Raw genomic sequence first — 16,028 nt, forward strand, 5'->3', positions numbered from 1 at the left:
TCCATTGATTGATGAATGGAAAAACAAAATATGGTATAACCATCCAATGGGATATCATTCAGCGATAAAAAGGAATGAGGCAATTCATGCCACAACATAGAAGAAACTTAAACACATTGTGTTAAGTAAAAAGAAAAACCCTGACACAAAAAATACAAATTATATGATTCCATTTATGTGAGACGTCCAGAACAGGCAAATATATAGAGACAAAGTAGATCAGTGGTTGCCAGGGGCTGAGGAGAAGGGGAAATGGGGAATAACTGATTTCTTTTTGGGGTGATGAAAATGTTCTGAAATTAGATAGTGGTGATGGTTTGTGAGTATACCAAAAACCACTAAATTGTGCACTTCAAAAGGATGGACTTTCTCCATAATATATAAAGAACTCACACAACTGAACAACAAAAAACATACAACCTGATCAAAAAATGGGCAGAGGATTTGAACAGACATTTTTCCATGGAAGATATACAGATGGCCAACCGGCATATGAAAAGATGTTCAACATCACTAATCATCAGGGAAATGCAAATCAAAACTACACTAAGAATCACCTTACACCAGTTAGAATGGCTATAATCACCAAGACAAAAAATAACAAATGTTGGAGAGGTTGTGGAGAAAAGGCAACCCTCATTCACTGCGGGTGAGAATGCAAACTGGTGCAGCCTCTATGGAAAACAGTATGGAGATTTCTCAAAAAATTAAAAATAGAAATACCATATGACTCAGCTATCCCACTACTGGGTATTTATCCAAAGAACTTGAAATCAACAATCCAAAGAGGCTTACACATCCCTACGCTCATGGCAGCATTATTCACTAGAGCCAAAAAGTAGAAGCAATCCAAATGACAGATGATTAGATAAAGAAGATGTGGTATATATATATAATGGAATACTACCCAGCCATAAAAAAAGACAAAAGCGTCCCATTTGCAACAACATGGATGGACCTGGAGGGTATTATGTTAAGCAAAACAAGCCAGGCAGAGAAAGACAAGCACTGTATGATTTCACTCACATGTGGAAGATAAACTAACATACGGACAGAGAGTACAGTCTGGTGGTTACCAGGAGAGAAGGAGGTTGGGGGATGGGCACAAGTGCTGAAGGTGACTGACAAATAATAATGTACAACTGAAATTTCACGTTATAAACTTTTATGATACCAATTTTTAAAAAAAGGATGGATTTTATGCTATGTGAATTATATCTCAATAAAAAAATAGATATACAAGCAAAAAAAGAGAGACATACGAGTTCTACCAACCAATCACAATCTATGGACTTTATCTGGATTCCAATTTAAACAAACTATAAAAAAGAAAAAACAAAATAGGAGAAATGTGAAAACTAACTAGATATTTGATGATACTAATGTTTAAAGAAATCTAAATGATCAATGGATGCTAAAATGAGTAGGTTAAAGTTTGACCAAGAACAAGATATTTACATATTTGCCAAGTATCTCTCCAAAATAACTTACTGAATACAAAGGGACAGTACCTTAACCTAATCATCAAACTATCATCACCAATATTAGGACAAACCCAATTATGTGCCTCCTAACACAATGTACTGAGAAGAACCAACATCATTTCTGTGACATCCCTACAAAAATACATAACCTGAATCTAATCATAAGCAAACAATAGAAAAACACAAATTGAGCCATATTCTATAAAATAACTGGCCTGTTTTCTTCAAAAATGTCAAGGTCAAAAAACACAAAGAAACGTTGAGGAACTGGTTTCATATAAAGGAGACATCACAACTAAATGCAATGTGTGAGCCTGGATTTTATTCTAGACTAAGGAAAAAATATATAGCTATAAAGAACACTGTTGGGACATGGAGTATAAAAAAGGACTGTGAACGAGATAATAATTTTGTGTAAATATTAGATTTCCTGATTTGTTTACTATACTGTGTGGTTATGTAAAAGAATTTCCTCGAATTTAGGAACAACTCACCAATGGTTCAGGAAAAAACATATATATACATAGCCATAAATATATTATATATATAAAGAATAATAAAGTCAATAGGGCAAAATGTTCATTGCTGAATCTGGGTAAAGGCCATATGGGAGTTCCTTGTACATTCTTGGCACTTTCTGTAAGTTTGAATGGGGGCATTATCTTTTAGAAATAAACACGCAAATATTTATAGATGAAATGATAAGAGTTCTCCAATGAGCTTCAAAATAATGGGGCAAGTAAGTAGGGGTCTAAATGAATCACAATTGGTAATGTATTGATAACTGTTAAAGCAGAGTAATGGAAACATCAGGTATATCATACTATTCTCTGTACTCTTCTGTAAGAAAAAGTTTTGAAAGAGTCCTTAATGAAGAGTTTTTTAAATGGAGAAACTAAAATTAAGTGCCACCCACACCCAGGACTCCAGTTTTGAAATTTTTCTAATATATGACACTCTCTCCATTAATCCTCCCTTAAAACCTCTTCATAAAACATGAACTATTCAGGCAATTTTATTTGTTCTTCCCACCTGAAGTTTTATTTAATACCAACAGAAATACAGTTAAGATACCTCTAACTCCACCATACCTAGACATACAGTTTCCTTTGAGAGTAAAATCAATAAATAAGAGATGAAAGGTAAATGTAGACAGAAATAATCCACTCAAAGAGATGATCTACAAATCACTGAGGAGGTAGAAAAACAGCAGACATTTATTAAACACCCATTACGACCTGTTCCTTAAGTCATTTAATCCTCACATCAAAGCTGGTGTAATTTTTTTCCTTTAATTTCTTTTATTGTGGTAAAATATATATAACTCAAAATGAGGTGACTTCTATGCAGACACAGAAGTATAATGGTGTACATCTGAAATTTATACAATGTTATAAACCAATGTTACCGCAATAAAAAAATTTAAAAAAAATTTTTTTAAATGAGGTGATTTTTTTCAATCCCATTTTACAGATAAGGAAAATGGAGATGGGTGAGAAGAAATTTTCCCAAGGCAAACAGTAAGTAGCAAACCAGAATCGGAACCCAGGTTTGTCTCTAAAATGCATGACTGCCACTATATAATCTGACTGATTCTTTTTTTTTTTCAATTTTTTTTTTTTTAAAGATTTTATTTATTTATTTATTTATTTTCCCCCCAAAGCCCCAGTAGATAGTTGTATGTCATAGCTGCACATCCTTCTAGTTGCTGTATGTGGGTTGTGGCCTCAGCATGGCCGGAGAAGCAGTGCGTCAGTGCGCGCCTGGGATCCAAACCTGGGCCGCCAGCAGCAGAGCGCGCACACTTAACCGCTAAGCCACGGGGCCAGCCCTCTGACTGATTCTTAAGTCTCTTAAAATTTGGTTTCTTAAAAAAAAAAAAAAAATGTGGTTTCTATGAGTCAATACCAAGAGCCTAATCAATTCTGAAATAACTGATTTCCTATATATACAAGCTTAAAACAGACAGCACCCAGATGCAGGTATGCTGACACCCACCATAAACAGTCAGCAGACCCCTGAACAATCCCTACACCTCACTACCTTTGCAGCAATAACTTTAGATGCTAAATTAAATACAAAAGTATATGAATATTGGGGCCAGCCTGGTGGCATAGTGGTTAAGTTCGCGTGCTCTGCTTCGGCGGCCCAGGGTTCGCAGGTTTGGATCCCGGTTGCAAACCTACACATCGCTCAATAAGCCATGCTGCGGCGGTGTCCCACATATAAAACAGAGGAAGACTGGCAACAGATGTTAACTCAGGGCCAATCTTCCCCACCAAAAAAAAAAACGATATATATATATATATATATGAATATAAATGAGACATTTTACCTCTCCTATGCTCATATGTTGTAAATGGTAAATAAAATCCAAATAATTTTGCAGACACTTTAATAATACATTGAATTTACAGATTTTGGCTATAGCTAAAATAACTGACTAGTATGTCATTTTAAAAAGCAATATTTTACGGCGGGCCGGCCCAATGGTGCAAGCAGTTAAGTGCGTGCACTGCTCTTTGGCAGCCTGGGTTCGCAGGTTCGGATCCCAGGCGTCCACCAATGCACCACTTGTCACGCCATGCTGTGGTGGCATCCCATATAAAGCAGAGGAAGATGGGCATGGATGTTAGCTCAGGGCCAATCTTCCTCGGCAAAAAGGAAGAGGATCGGCATCGGATGTTAGCTCAGGGCTGATCTTCCTCACAAAAAAAAAGCAATATTTTGGTCTCATACGTGAGGGAGAAATACGAATGCCCTGAATCTGTCAATATATAATTTGTAAATATTATAGACCCATATCATAATGAGCACTTTCTATACAAACAGAGAAACTGAAAAACACTATGAACTACAGCAGAAAACATAGTAAGAATTTAACTTGAGACGACCAATCTGCCTGGTTAAACCGGCAACACAGTGGGGAAATAATTCTCAAGCAGACACAGAACAAACTCATGCACGTAAGTCTCCCTTACCCCATTTCCAAAACACTTCAAAAGCTTCAGAATCCCCAAGACCACAGCATTACAGATCACAGTATCAAAGTGGAAAATACACATACACATGGTCCCACTCTCATCACGTATTTTGTAGGAAAAAACAGCTTTCAAAATAAAGTACTTATATTCAACATATGCCTTCTTTCTTAAAATTTAAATCTTTATGACTGTGTTTGTTGTTTTAAAAAACTAAAATTAAAAAAATCAAAGGGGCTAAAATATGTCAAAGCTGTTGATTGGGAAAAAACACACACAATAAAGATTAAACTATAAAGAAGCGCTGAGAGCTGCTATCTACAGGAATTTTCCATATCTAAATATCACTTTGCACTTCTTTTTCAGGCAAACTTTTGTTTTCATACATACCTAATACTATAAACATATAATAAATATTCAGAATTTTTAAAAACGTAAATATTACTCAGTTGTTTTAGAGAAGGAAAAAAAGGTCCTCCAAAAAAATACCAGTGAAGTATAAATTTCCTCCTATCTGTATGTACCCTCAAACCACCACCCTAAATGAGAGATGGCAAAACACTGCCCTGATTGTCTGCTACAGCCTACTTGCAAAGACTTCAATTTCAACATTTTGACTAATTAATAAACATATGATGCAACCTAAAAAAATATACTAAAACCAAGCACCATCCAAAAAATTACTCCCATCTAAACTAAAAGGAAGACAAATGAGAAAGCAAAAAGCAACAGGTAACAAAAAGTATTTTCCCTCACATCATGGAAAATGAAAGACTTAAAACATTTTTTGTTAATCCAAGAAAAAGACAATTAACTTACTAGCATGCTTGTCTGCAAGCATTATAAGTGTGTTGGAAATATCTCGTCGTCTATAAAAGCACACTACTTTTGCTTCCACGTTGCCAGTTGCAGTCTAAGAAATAAGAAAAATAAAAGTCATTCTGTACTGAATATTAGATTCAAATAGTTTATAAAACAAAACTAGATACAGCACAATTATAAGATCCCTCTCATTTACACTGTGCTAACCACAACTGCAGGATAATCAGAGAGCTTAAAAAATTCAAATAAGGATGAGCAACATTTGTTCAGGTTCCAAGGAAAACTGAAATGTCAAACACAAAATAACTCACTAGCATCAATTAAACTAAAGTGATCAGATGGCTTTAATGACTAAAGCCAGGCAGAGTTAAATCTGATTAGCCTTAAGAAACTAATCCCAAAAACTTAAACAGCCACAACATAACTTATTTAAGACAGTTAAACATATCTCCTCCAAACCCACTCCCAAAAGCACAGGCTGGTTAAAATTATCCAGCCCTCTCCTAAACACCCCCATGTTCGACTGATGGGGAAGCTCTGTAGGTGCGGGGCAGCCAACCTGCAGAACGGACCAGACGACCTGGAAAAGCATTCTCCAGCCCAAGGAGTCTATGAATCCATAACAGTCAATATTTTTAGTAGTACGTAGTTTACCTTCATATATAAAAGTACTAAAAACCTTGAGTCTATGAACACTGAAGCTCTTCTTTCTTTCTGACTACAGTCTAGAATATAATCAATATTCAGTTAGGTTGTAATTTACTGCAGCAGGGGCCCAGGCTCCCACTCTCCTGTTCTTTATGAATTCTGAGAGCTTTCAAGGTCAATCATTCATTACAAAGTTTCTTATAAAAACACAGATTATAATAAAATGCTATTGTGATTTCCAGTTTCAAACAAATTTGAGAACAAATTTTCAGAATTTCTCTGGGTTTACGGATATATTCAGACATAAAGAAATAAGAATATATACGTGTTGCAGTAAATTTGTCAATTTTATGAAGTTCAGCAGCAATATTTTAGAGTGAGAAATAGTCTTGTAGAAATATTGCCCCTTAACGTTGAAATCATATTAAATCCTAACCAAACTGCTTCTATATTTCACAATATTGTGATCAAATAAATCCTCCAGAAGTAATGATCCAGCAATCTGCTAAATGAACAGGCCAATATTTCCATGTAAATAAAATCTATCATTGACTTCAATTATAAGCTCTTTATTATTTTTGTCTTCTGGAGACAAAATGCATGTTAAAAACCCAAAGCTAGAGTTTCAAGGCATATTTTTTTCTGCCTCTAGTGAGTTCCTCCAGTAGGGATACTCTACAAAGCTACATTCTTATTGAAACCTGCCTGGGGTGGAGGGGCATAGTTCAAAATAAATATTCTCTTCTGAACCATGTACACACTTGGCTACTAGGTAGTTTATAACTCCAGTATTCCTCTTCCCCTCCACTATATATGTATACACACACACAAAACCTCGAGCATTCCTCTAAAGTTGAGCTACTCAAATTGTGGTCCAAGGCTCAGTCCATAACTGTGACTGTGTAATGAAATGAGTACAGGATTGAAAGTGTATTATAGCATTTGAAAGTTAATTTTATATCTATTGAACTTAATAGTGAAAAACTTGTATTTTTATAAGCTTATTTTAAACTTTTTTTTTTTTTTTTTTTTTTTTTTTTTTACAAAAGCAGTCTGAGATAGTGAAAATTCTTAAAAATCCTTCACTACAAACAGTTTGAGAAGCACTGCTCTAAAGACCTAGGTTAAATATTTGGTATATATAAAGTCTCGTTATTCTTTCAACTCACCAAATTACTTTTGAGCCCTTCCCATGTGCCCTAGCACAGAGCCAAGCACTGTGGTTACATAGTGCCCACCCTCACAGAGCCTCCACTCCAGCAAGGAAGCCTGTTCACATGTCATCTCTCCAACCTTCCAAAGCCCAGCTGTAATCATGTCCCTCACCTAATTAGAAACCTTCACCAGTCCCCCACAACTAAAGCATAAAGGTAAAACATTCCTGACAATATTCCCAGCACTGTTTTCCTTTACTCCTCCTTTTCCCCTCCAGACTCCACTGCTCACTCATGGAGGCAAGAAGCACAACCTGTTGGGGGAAGGACAGAAAAAGCTTCATGGAGGAGGAAATGGGGTGGAGGGTCCTTAGTTGGCGAGGAAAGAAGGAAAGGAGTCCAACAGGCAAAGCCTGGAGGACTGAGTAACCTAAGAAAAAAGAAAGACCTGAGCAAAAACCCACAGGTGGGAAAAGTGGGGACATGTATAAAAAAGAACCCACAAGGAACATCAATTTCTTTCCTGTATTCTTTCCTCCACTTAGGTTGCAGCCTATTAAATCTCTATTCTGTCAAACACATTTACTAAAATACCTTCTCGCAATAAGGGGCTCTTAGTCAACCTCATACTCATGTCTGTTTCTATGCCAGGCTTAGAAAGTATATTATTTAAAAAAAAAAAAACAAGGGGGCGGCCCGGTGGTTGGGTTCGTGCGTTCTGTTGTGGCGGCCGGGGTTCACAGGTTCGGATCCTGGGCGCCGACCTACTCACCACTCAAGCCATGCTGAGGCAGCGTCCCACATAGAGCAACTAGAAAGACCTACAAGTAGGATACAGAACTATGTACTGGGGGCTTTGGGGAGAAAAAAGGAAAAAGAGGAAGATTGGCAACAGATGTTAGCTCAGGGCCAATCTTCCTCAAAAAAATAAAATAAAATAAACCAAAAACAAAATCACTTTCCATTTCAGAAAGTCCATGGTTTGTTCAAATTGAAGAACAAGTGGAAAGGGACTTTCCTTTCCCAGTTTCTGTCCTTATTCCCAACAGATCCCAAATGGCAGGAGGGGTCTTAACTTGGGTTCCATAAAAGGGCTTTGAGGGAATCTCCTGAAATTATGTACAAAATCTTGTATGTGCAAATGTAGACTGGGGGAAGGGGGGGTCATCAGATGCTCAAAAGTTAGTGACTCCCCTCCCCCTACAAAAAAAGAAAGACCCTAAACATTAAAATGAACCTCAGAGCAAGTTAGATGGCTAATCAAATATACAGAATATGAAGATACATATAAATTATACAACATACACACCAAAAAAACAATAGCAAATAACATTAAACTTATCTACAAGCACAACTTCCAAAATTTCCTAAGACTACATCCTCGTTATTATGTGCACAAAGCTTTCTTTCAACATGTGCACAGACTCAATGTTTAGAAGCAAGAGCAACACTCAACTTAGTGGCTAAATTTACCAAAAAGTTGTTTTCTATTTTAATCTTCTATTCTTCCCCTAAAAGATCATCTTCACTATATTTAGTACAAATTAGGGGAGAGGAAAAGAGGGAATATAAAATAAACAATGTTGAATTGTGTTCATCAACTGATATTTAGCTTCGCACCTAAAAGTTCCCAAAACTTTTAGGGAAAAATTGAGACAAATATCTATTTCTGTAATAAAAAAAAAAAAAAAAGAGGATAAAGAAGATGTGGTATATATATACAATGGAATACTACTCAGCCATAAAAAAGACAAAATGGTCCCATTTGCAACAACACGGATGGACCTGGAGGGTATTATATTAAGTGAAATAAGCCAGAGAGAGAAAGACAACCACCACATGATTTCACTCACATGTGGAAGATAAACTAACACACGGACAGAGAGAGCTGTTTGGTGGTTACCAGGGGCAAGGGGTTTGGGGGGTGGGCACAGGTGGTGAAGAAAGGCATTTACATGGTGACTGTCAAAACAATAATGTACAACTAAAATTTCACAATGTTATAAACTATTAAGACCAATAAAAAAAAAACACACACACACACAAATGAAATACATATTTTAAAAAGAATTGAAGAAAAAAAAGAATTGAATAAAATTTTAAAATGTTAAAAAAAAAAGAAACACTGTAGTCCTGCTTTCAAACTGAGCAAGTAACATTGCAAATAGGACTGTTTTTTAAAACAGGGACCATGGGCCGGCCCTGTGGCTTGGTGGTTAAGTGCGCGCGCTGCGATGCTGGTGGCCCGGGTTCGGATCCCGGGTGCGCATCGAGGCACCACTTCTCCGTTCATCCTGAGGCCGAGTCCCGCATACAGCAACTAGAAGGATGTGCAGCTACGACATACAACTATCCACTGGGGCTTTGGGGGGGAAAAAAAAAAAAAAATAAAATAAAACAGGGACCATCATCCTATAATAGTGAATTTTCTATAAAAATAGTGACTGACAGCTTATCCTAGGAATTTTGTTAAAAAAACACAATCTATTTAGACGATGGTTAATGTCCCTTCTTCTCTCAGCTTATCAATTAGAATACATCATACGTGCTTAAATTCATTATTTGGATTTTCCAATCGTCTTAACTTTCCCCACTTAGCCAGCCTGAACTCTGACCCTCGCAGGGCCTTTCTGGAACACTCTTGTGGCCTCTCTCCCGTGGCTACCTCTTTCTCATCCTTTAGGCCTCAACTTCAATGGCCTTAAAGTCCTTTCTCTCCCTATCCAAAGTAAGCAATCTCTGTTATTTTCTATGTCAAGGCTCTTGCTTATTTCCTTCTTGGAAGTTAACACCATTTATCACTATTTTCTTTATGCCTATTAACTTGTCTTTTCATGTGTCTCCCTCATGAGAACATAAACCCTGTGTGGGCAGAGACCATGTACATATTGTTCACTGTTGAATCTCTGAGCCTAGCATAGTGCCTGCTACATAATAAGTGCTCAGTAAATATTTGTTTAATGAATTATTTAAAATCAGATATCTAGGGGTCGGCCCAGTGGCGTAGTGGTTAAGTGCATGTGCTCCGCTTCGGCAGCCTGGGGTTTGCAGGTTCAGATCCCAGGCGCACACTGATGCACTGATGTCAAGCCATGCTGTGGCGGCGTCCCATATAAAGTAGAGGAAGGTGGGCAGGGATGTTAGCCCAGGGCCAATCTTCCTCAGAAAAAAAGAGGAGGATTGGCAACAGATGTTAGCTCAGGGCTAATCTTCCTCACACACAAAAAATAAAAATCAAATAAAATGAGATATCTTTTTCACATCCCTTCAGAAATAAAGGTCCTATGTAAATACTTAACTAGCCAATTTCAGTTCTTATTTACCAATATTCTATCCATTCAAAATGCCATTCTCTGAAATTACAGAGAATCCCATCTCTCACAGTTCAGTCATCCCCAGCCCCCAAAGAACCATTATTATATTAATGACTCTTTGCTGAAAGCAGAGGAGCAGGGAGAAGATGAGGAAGGTGGGGGGGTATATGGGGGGGGTATAAGGATGCAGGGGTACTCTTGAAGTGAATGGTAATATAATGATAAAGGAGTATGAAATGATTCAGGTTCAAGCTAGACGCGTAACAGTCATTTAACCACTGTATGCCTCAGGACAACAATCCATGACGCATCTATCTTCAAAGTTGAAGGTTATTGAAAGCCTCAAAAGAGGTAATAAATGTGAATCCTCAGATTATACGCTTCCAGAGCAACCATGCTCTGACGTTTGTAAATTTATCACAGCTGCAATTTTCCCTCTACTTGTGGGATTATTTGGTTGATGTCTGTCTCCACTACTGGACCTATTTTTGTTCACCCCTGAATTCCTAAAAGTGCATATCTAAAAGTGTCTGGCAAGTGGCAGGTCCTCAGAAATATCTATACAATGAAAGAATCAAAATATTTTGTAAACAATAAAACTATGTACAAGTATTAACCTCAGACATTTGAGAAATTCATTAATTCAAAAAATATTTACTGAAAGCCTTAACTACATGCCAGCCACTATTCTAAGGCACTTGGGATACAGCAGCGATCAGAAAAGATCACTATACACATAGAGCTTACATTCTAATTTGGGAAAACAGACAATGAAAATTAACACAATAATTAAGTATATTTGAAGATGATAAATGATATGGAAAAAAGAGCAAGGTACAAGGGATCAGAAACAACTAGAGGGTCCAACAAGGTGAGTGCCTGTGAGCAACAGCCGAGAGTCTACTCTGCTTGGAGCCAATGAGAATGGCAGAGAGCACAGCAAGAGGTCAAAGAGGGACAGGGGGCAGCCAGAGAACACAGGTCTCACAGGCCAACATTTCTCTTTGAATCCTAACTTTCTAAATAAACTGATAAGCTTTAGAGTTGCCTAAACTCTTATACCTTACATCAACAACATAAAAGAGAAGATCAGAATGACACCCCAATAGTTCTCACCCACAGACTGACATAATCCTGAGGTCATTCTCTTCATTTGGTGGTGGTCTCAAATACTACAGAAGTTTTTAAAATACAAGGTCCTTGGGGTATCCCCAGAAGCAAACCAAGATCTTAAGGCTCATAAGTGAGGAATGTCCTTGGCCAGACCTGGCTTCCCAGGACTTATAACTGGACCAGTCTCCAGATGGTATTTTGGGGTAAAGGTATTAACTAGACAGCCCCAAACATTTTAACACTATGAATTCTCATAAACTACACAAATAACCCTCAAGGTGGTTTGGAGGAAACCAGAGCGTCATTAGAAATCTATGGTCTTGGGCCAGCCCCGTGGCTTAGCGGTTAAGTGCGTGCGCTCCGCTATTGGCAGCCTGGGCCCGGATGCCGGGCTCGCACCGATGCACCGCTTCTCCGGCCATGCTGAGGCCGCGTCTCACATACAGCAACTAGAGGGATGTGCAACTATGACATACAACTATCTACTGGGGCTTTGGGGAAAAAAAAGGAGGAGGATTGGCAATAGATGTTAGTTCAGAGCAGGTCCTCCTCAGCAAAAAGAGGAGGATTGGCATGGATGTTAGCTCAGGGCTGATCTTCTTCACAAAAAAAAAAAAAAAAAGAAAGAAATTTATGGTCCATGTCATTTATGACCCTTTTTGAGTGCCTCCATTGTAAAAGCTCAGCTACTGCAAACAGTCACAATGCTTCTAATGTCCCGGACACTTGTGATCATGGACAAACTTTACTGTAAGAGTTTTATTTACTTGGGCCTAAGGTAGAAGTCACTTTATACTAAACTAAAATTGTATTCTTATTGGTCTAGTCCAGAATTTTACAAATTCCCTTCAATAATATTATATTTCCTAGCTTTCTCCTTCTAAAGCTAGAAGAGGAAAAAATTAATTCACTAAAAAGGGAGAGATACAAATTATGACTCTAAATATAAAAAGGGACTGAGTTACAGGAGTGACTTGCTCTGAGAAGCTCTAAGCAATCTGAAGAAATCTACACGTTAAATAACAACATTTAATATCAGAGGTAATTATAAAAAGCAGAAGAATATTCAGAATTCTGCGTAACTCTCTCTAATCTGAAATCTCTACTTTCAAAAAGTCTGGGACGGAAAGTAAAATCACTTCTAATGCCCTTTACCCAATTACCCTTCAATGGAAAACAAATATTTTTTAATATTAGAATCAAGAACACTAAGTGTATACCTTGTTGAGTTCTTCTATCCTTCTGATTAGGTATGGGTTGCTGGAGGAATTCTCAAAGTAGACATAATCTGCAATTTAAGGAAGTAAAGAGCTTAATCTCTTCAACAAAAGTTCACATTTGTCAATCTCTGACTTTTTATATTAGGCAATTCTCATTCAAAATGAAGTATGTAATTCATTCCCTGGTAAAAGCAAACTTAGTAATGCAACCTTAAAATATTCTCCTATGTGCCCACTATTCACAGATTCTGGTTTTCCTGGCATTTTCATTTCAATTAATGTTTTATCAAGTTCTCCTAGACTTTTGTCCCACACATGTCATTTCTTTAACAACAAACAAAAAGACACCTCTTATCATCATTGAGTAGTCAGGGCTGACTAAACATGTGTCTTTCATACTGTAACTGCTTCCACATCTTTTCCATCCAATCCAATTTGCCCTGGAGTATGCTTCTCACATAAAACTACTGACCTAAGACAGACTCAGAGCATCTTGAAAGGCTTAGGAGCCCAAAGTACATTTCAATCACCAACTTCGGAAAAAAAAAAAAAAAAATCAGGTGACCAGAGCAGGTAAGAGGAAGCACACTGACAAACTTTTCCACAGCTCTATCTAGGAAGACGAGGGGAAAAAAGGGGGAAAGGGGAGTCACTTTCTGAGACAGAGCTCTCTAGAAGTGACATCAGAATCTGTTTAATACTCTTTTACCATATTTAATCCAGATCCATTTGGGGTCTTGTTATAAAGAAATCGCTGCAGATTTTCAACAAAAAGGATAAAAATGTTCAAGCGTAGCTTTTCCTCTCATCTAATAGGCTCACTGGAAACTTCCCACTGTGCGTTTGAGAGGCTGGGCTGCATTGTTATTGTCTATCTTAGTGGCTCTTTCCCGTCTCTCTTCTGCAAAGTGGCCTCATTTAGCTAGTCCATTCCCACCACCATCCATCAGGAGCTCAGCTAATGAGCAGAGAAGGAAGAGCAAGTCTCACACACAAACACGCCACTTATCTGAATTATTATTTTACCAAGAAAGAGGGAGGAGGGCGTCCTGAGTAGGGAGAAAGTTTGTTTGACCTTATTTCTCTCTTCTGCAGAAGGCTGAGAAGAAGGGAGACAGGAGAGCAAACGTCCAGGCAGAGCTCAACTCCCCACCTCTGGCTGCGGTGCCCCGGCCCCACTAAGCCCCATTCTTGGGGGGCTGGATAAGAAACGGAAGAGGGAGTGAGGAAGGAGAGGTGCAGGGCCCTGTCCCCGCAAACAGGCCTGTCCAGCTGTGCCCCTGGCTGGGCCCCCATCGCCCCCACCCCCACCCCACACTCCCACTGAAGGAGAGGACTACAAGATGGGGGGATGTCCCCCATCCTCTCCAACCCCCACTGCCTAGAAGCCACGCAGGAAAGACCACCCTATTAGGGGGCTCGACGGCCCCTACCCCCATGGGGCTTTCATGGAGGGGGGCGTCTGATAATTCATACCCCCAAGTACAGGCCTGGCCCTAAATCACTGGGCGGGTGTGGGGGTGTGGGTGGGCCAGGCCCCTTGCGGGCCACGGTGGGGGGAAGGGGGCAGGGGGAGGGGGGAGCGCAGGGTGGCGGGGTGGGGAGCCCCGGCCCCCTCTGCGGGCCCCGGCGCCCCCCCTCCCCTGCGCCCTCAGCCTGGGCGCCGTGGCTCCCTGCGGTTAGGGTGAACTCGCCCCAACCCCCCACTCCCAGAGCCCGCTCCCAGACGGGCCGGGTCGGGCCGAGCCTTCCTACCTCCGACCCGGTACATGTTGGCCGCCATGTCCGCCCGCCCGCCCGCGGAGCCCGAGCCGAGCCCCGCCCGCCGCCGCCGCCTCAGCCTCGGCCGCCGCCGCTGCCGCCGCCGCCGCCTCGCCACGTGGGGGAGGGGAGGGAGGGAACGAGGGGAGGGGGAAGTGGAGGGGAGGGGACGGCGAGGGGTGGGGGCAGGTGCCCGCCCCCAGCGCCGGGCTAGCGAGGCCGAGTGGGCCGGGCCCGGGGAAGTCCGAGCGCTGCGGGGCCAGCAGGGAATTGGGGAGGGGGGCGGTTTGGGGGGCCTTGCTGGAAGTGGGGGATCCTAGGGCAAGGGTCCTGGCCGAAGCGGAGGCCCGCGCTCGGAAATGCGGACCAGGGGTATTAGAGAATTGGGTTGGGGGCAAGAGCTCAGCCTCTCCGGAGCCCCTACCGCCCCACCCAGCGTACCCCGACACCTGTCCACCCCGAGACAGGTCTTTCTCCCTGCTTCTGTCCCTGGGGAGACTCAGTATGTGTGACCTTGAGCACGTGAGTGCCTGTCTCGGTGCAAACACTTGGATGCAAATAAGTGCATGCCGCAGGGCGCCTTCCTCGTGGTGATGTTAATACAGTGGGGCCAGGGGGGCCCCAGGTGCTTCCAGCTTCCCCAGGCAGAGACCCAGCTGGGGAGGAGGCTAGAAAAACTGCCTCCCTTTCAAGTCTACCCTAACTGCAGTGCCATGTCTATCAGCGTTCACCCCAAATGGCTGAACAGAACCCGCTCCCCTACACCTGGAGGCCTTGCCTCTAGACAGGCCCTATATGCAGTGCAGCCCTACTAGGAAAACGGGGTGGGGGGGGTCTTCCTTTGCCCATAGGGGAACAGAGCCCTACAGTTCATCATCACCACCACCCCCCAAAGGAGAAAATAGTGTCAACCAGCTTGCTGTTGATTGCTGGACAGTTAACTTGGTTATGTGCCCAAAGCTTTTAAATAGTTATTATTTTCCCATGCTAATTCTCTAAACAATCCCTGTTTTCTCAGCCTTCATACCCTCACAGAAATAAAAAACCAAATAGAGTTGAATCTTGGCTGGCTGTCCCCCAAATGAACACAAACAACTTTCTTTAGAGAAGCCAATCCGTTTTAAACTACTCCCAGACATTGTTGTATACTAAACATGAAGATGATCCCTTATTGTTGTTGTGCGTTGTTTGGAGTTTCTGGTGATTTACAACTATGTGTTGTTGACACTGGGTGTGGGGTCTGTGCAGGGATGGCAGGTGTCCCTAGAAAAGAAGATTGTATTTTGTTTGTATGGTGATGGCATTTGTGATGGTCCCTTATCACAAATTATTGAGGTGAAAAAAATAATTTTCTATGAAGCTGAGGCAAAGTACAAAATAAAATAAGAAATAAAGCACCTTTGTTTGAATTACCTTGATTGACTGTGTGTGACCCAAATTTCCTCATCCATAAAATGGGGACACTAATTCCACTTCACAGGTGGGGTGAGGATCAGTTGTGATAATATCTCAAAATGCTTTGTAAACCATT

The 16,028-nt window shown here is 40.5% G+C and overlaps 1 protein-coding gene across 5 annotated transcripts in view; it reads right to left on the bottom strand.

Moving 5' to 3' along the window:
• MTA3 (metastasis associated 1 family member 3) overlaps positions 1 to 14,556 on the bottom strand; it is a 144,277-nt gene extending 129,721 nt beyond the window's left edge. For 2 of the 5 annotated variants that reach the window (XM_087436839.1, XM_087436838.1), the window contains exons 1-3: positions 13,209 to 13,272; positions 12,737 to 12,804; positions 5,285 to 5,378 (exon numbers count right to left, since the gene is read on the bottom strand). In XM_087436839.1, coding sequence (XP_087292965.1) covers positions 5,285 to 5,378; positions 12,737 to 12,804; positions 13,209 to 13,257 — 211 coding nt within the window. In that variant the 5' untranslated portion in view covers positions 13,258 to 13,272. Of the gene's footprint in view, positions 1 to 5,284; positions 5,379 to 12,736; positions 12,805 to 13,208; positions 13,273 to 14,491 lie in introns of those variants that run through there. The other 3 variants (XM_014792324.2, XM_014792325.2, XM_087436841.1) reach the window with 2 other exon arrangements.
• Positions 14,557 to 16,028: the final 1,472 nt, after the last annotated feature.

This window comes from Ceratotherium simum, chromosome 11, assembly GCF_057802395.1.
Source record: "Ceratotherium simum simum isolate JZ-2026a chromosome 11, ASM5780239v1, whole genome shotgun sequence".
NCBI classification, from domain to species: domain Eukaryota; kingdom Metazoa; phylum Chordata; class Mammalia; order Perissodactyla; family Rhinocerotidae; genus Ceratotherium; species Ceratotherium simum.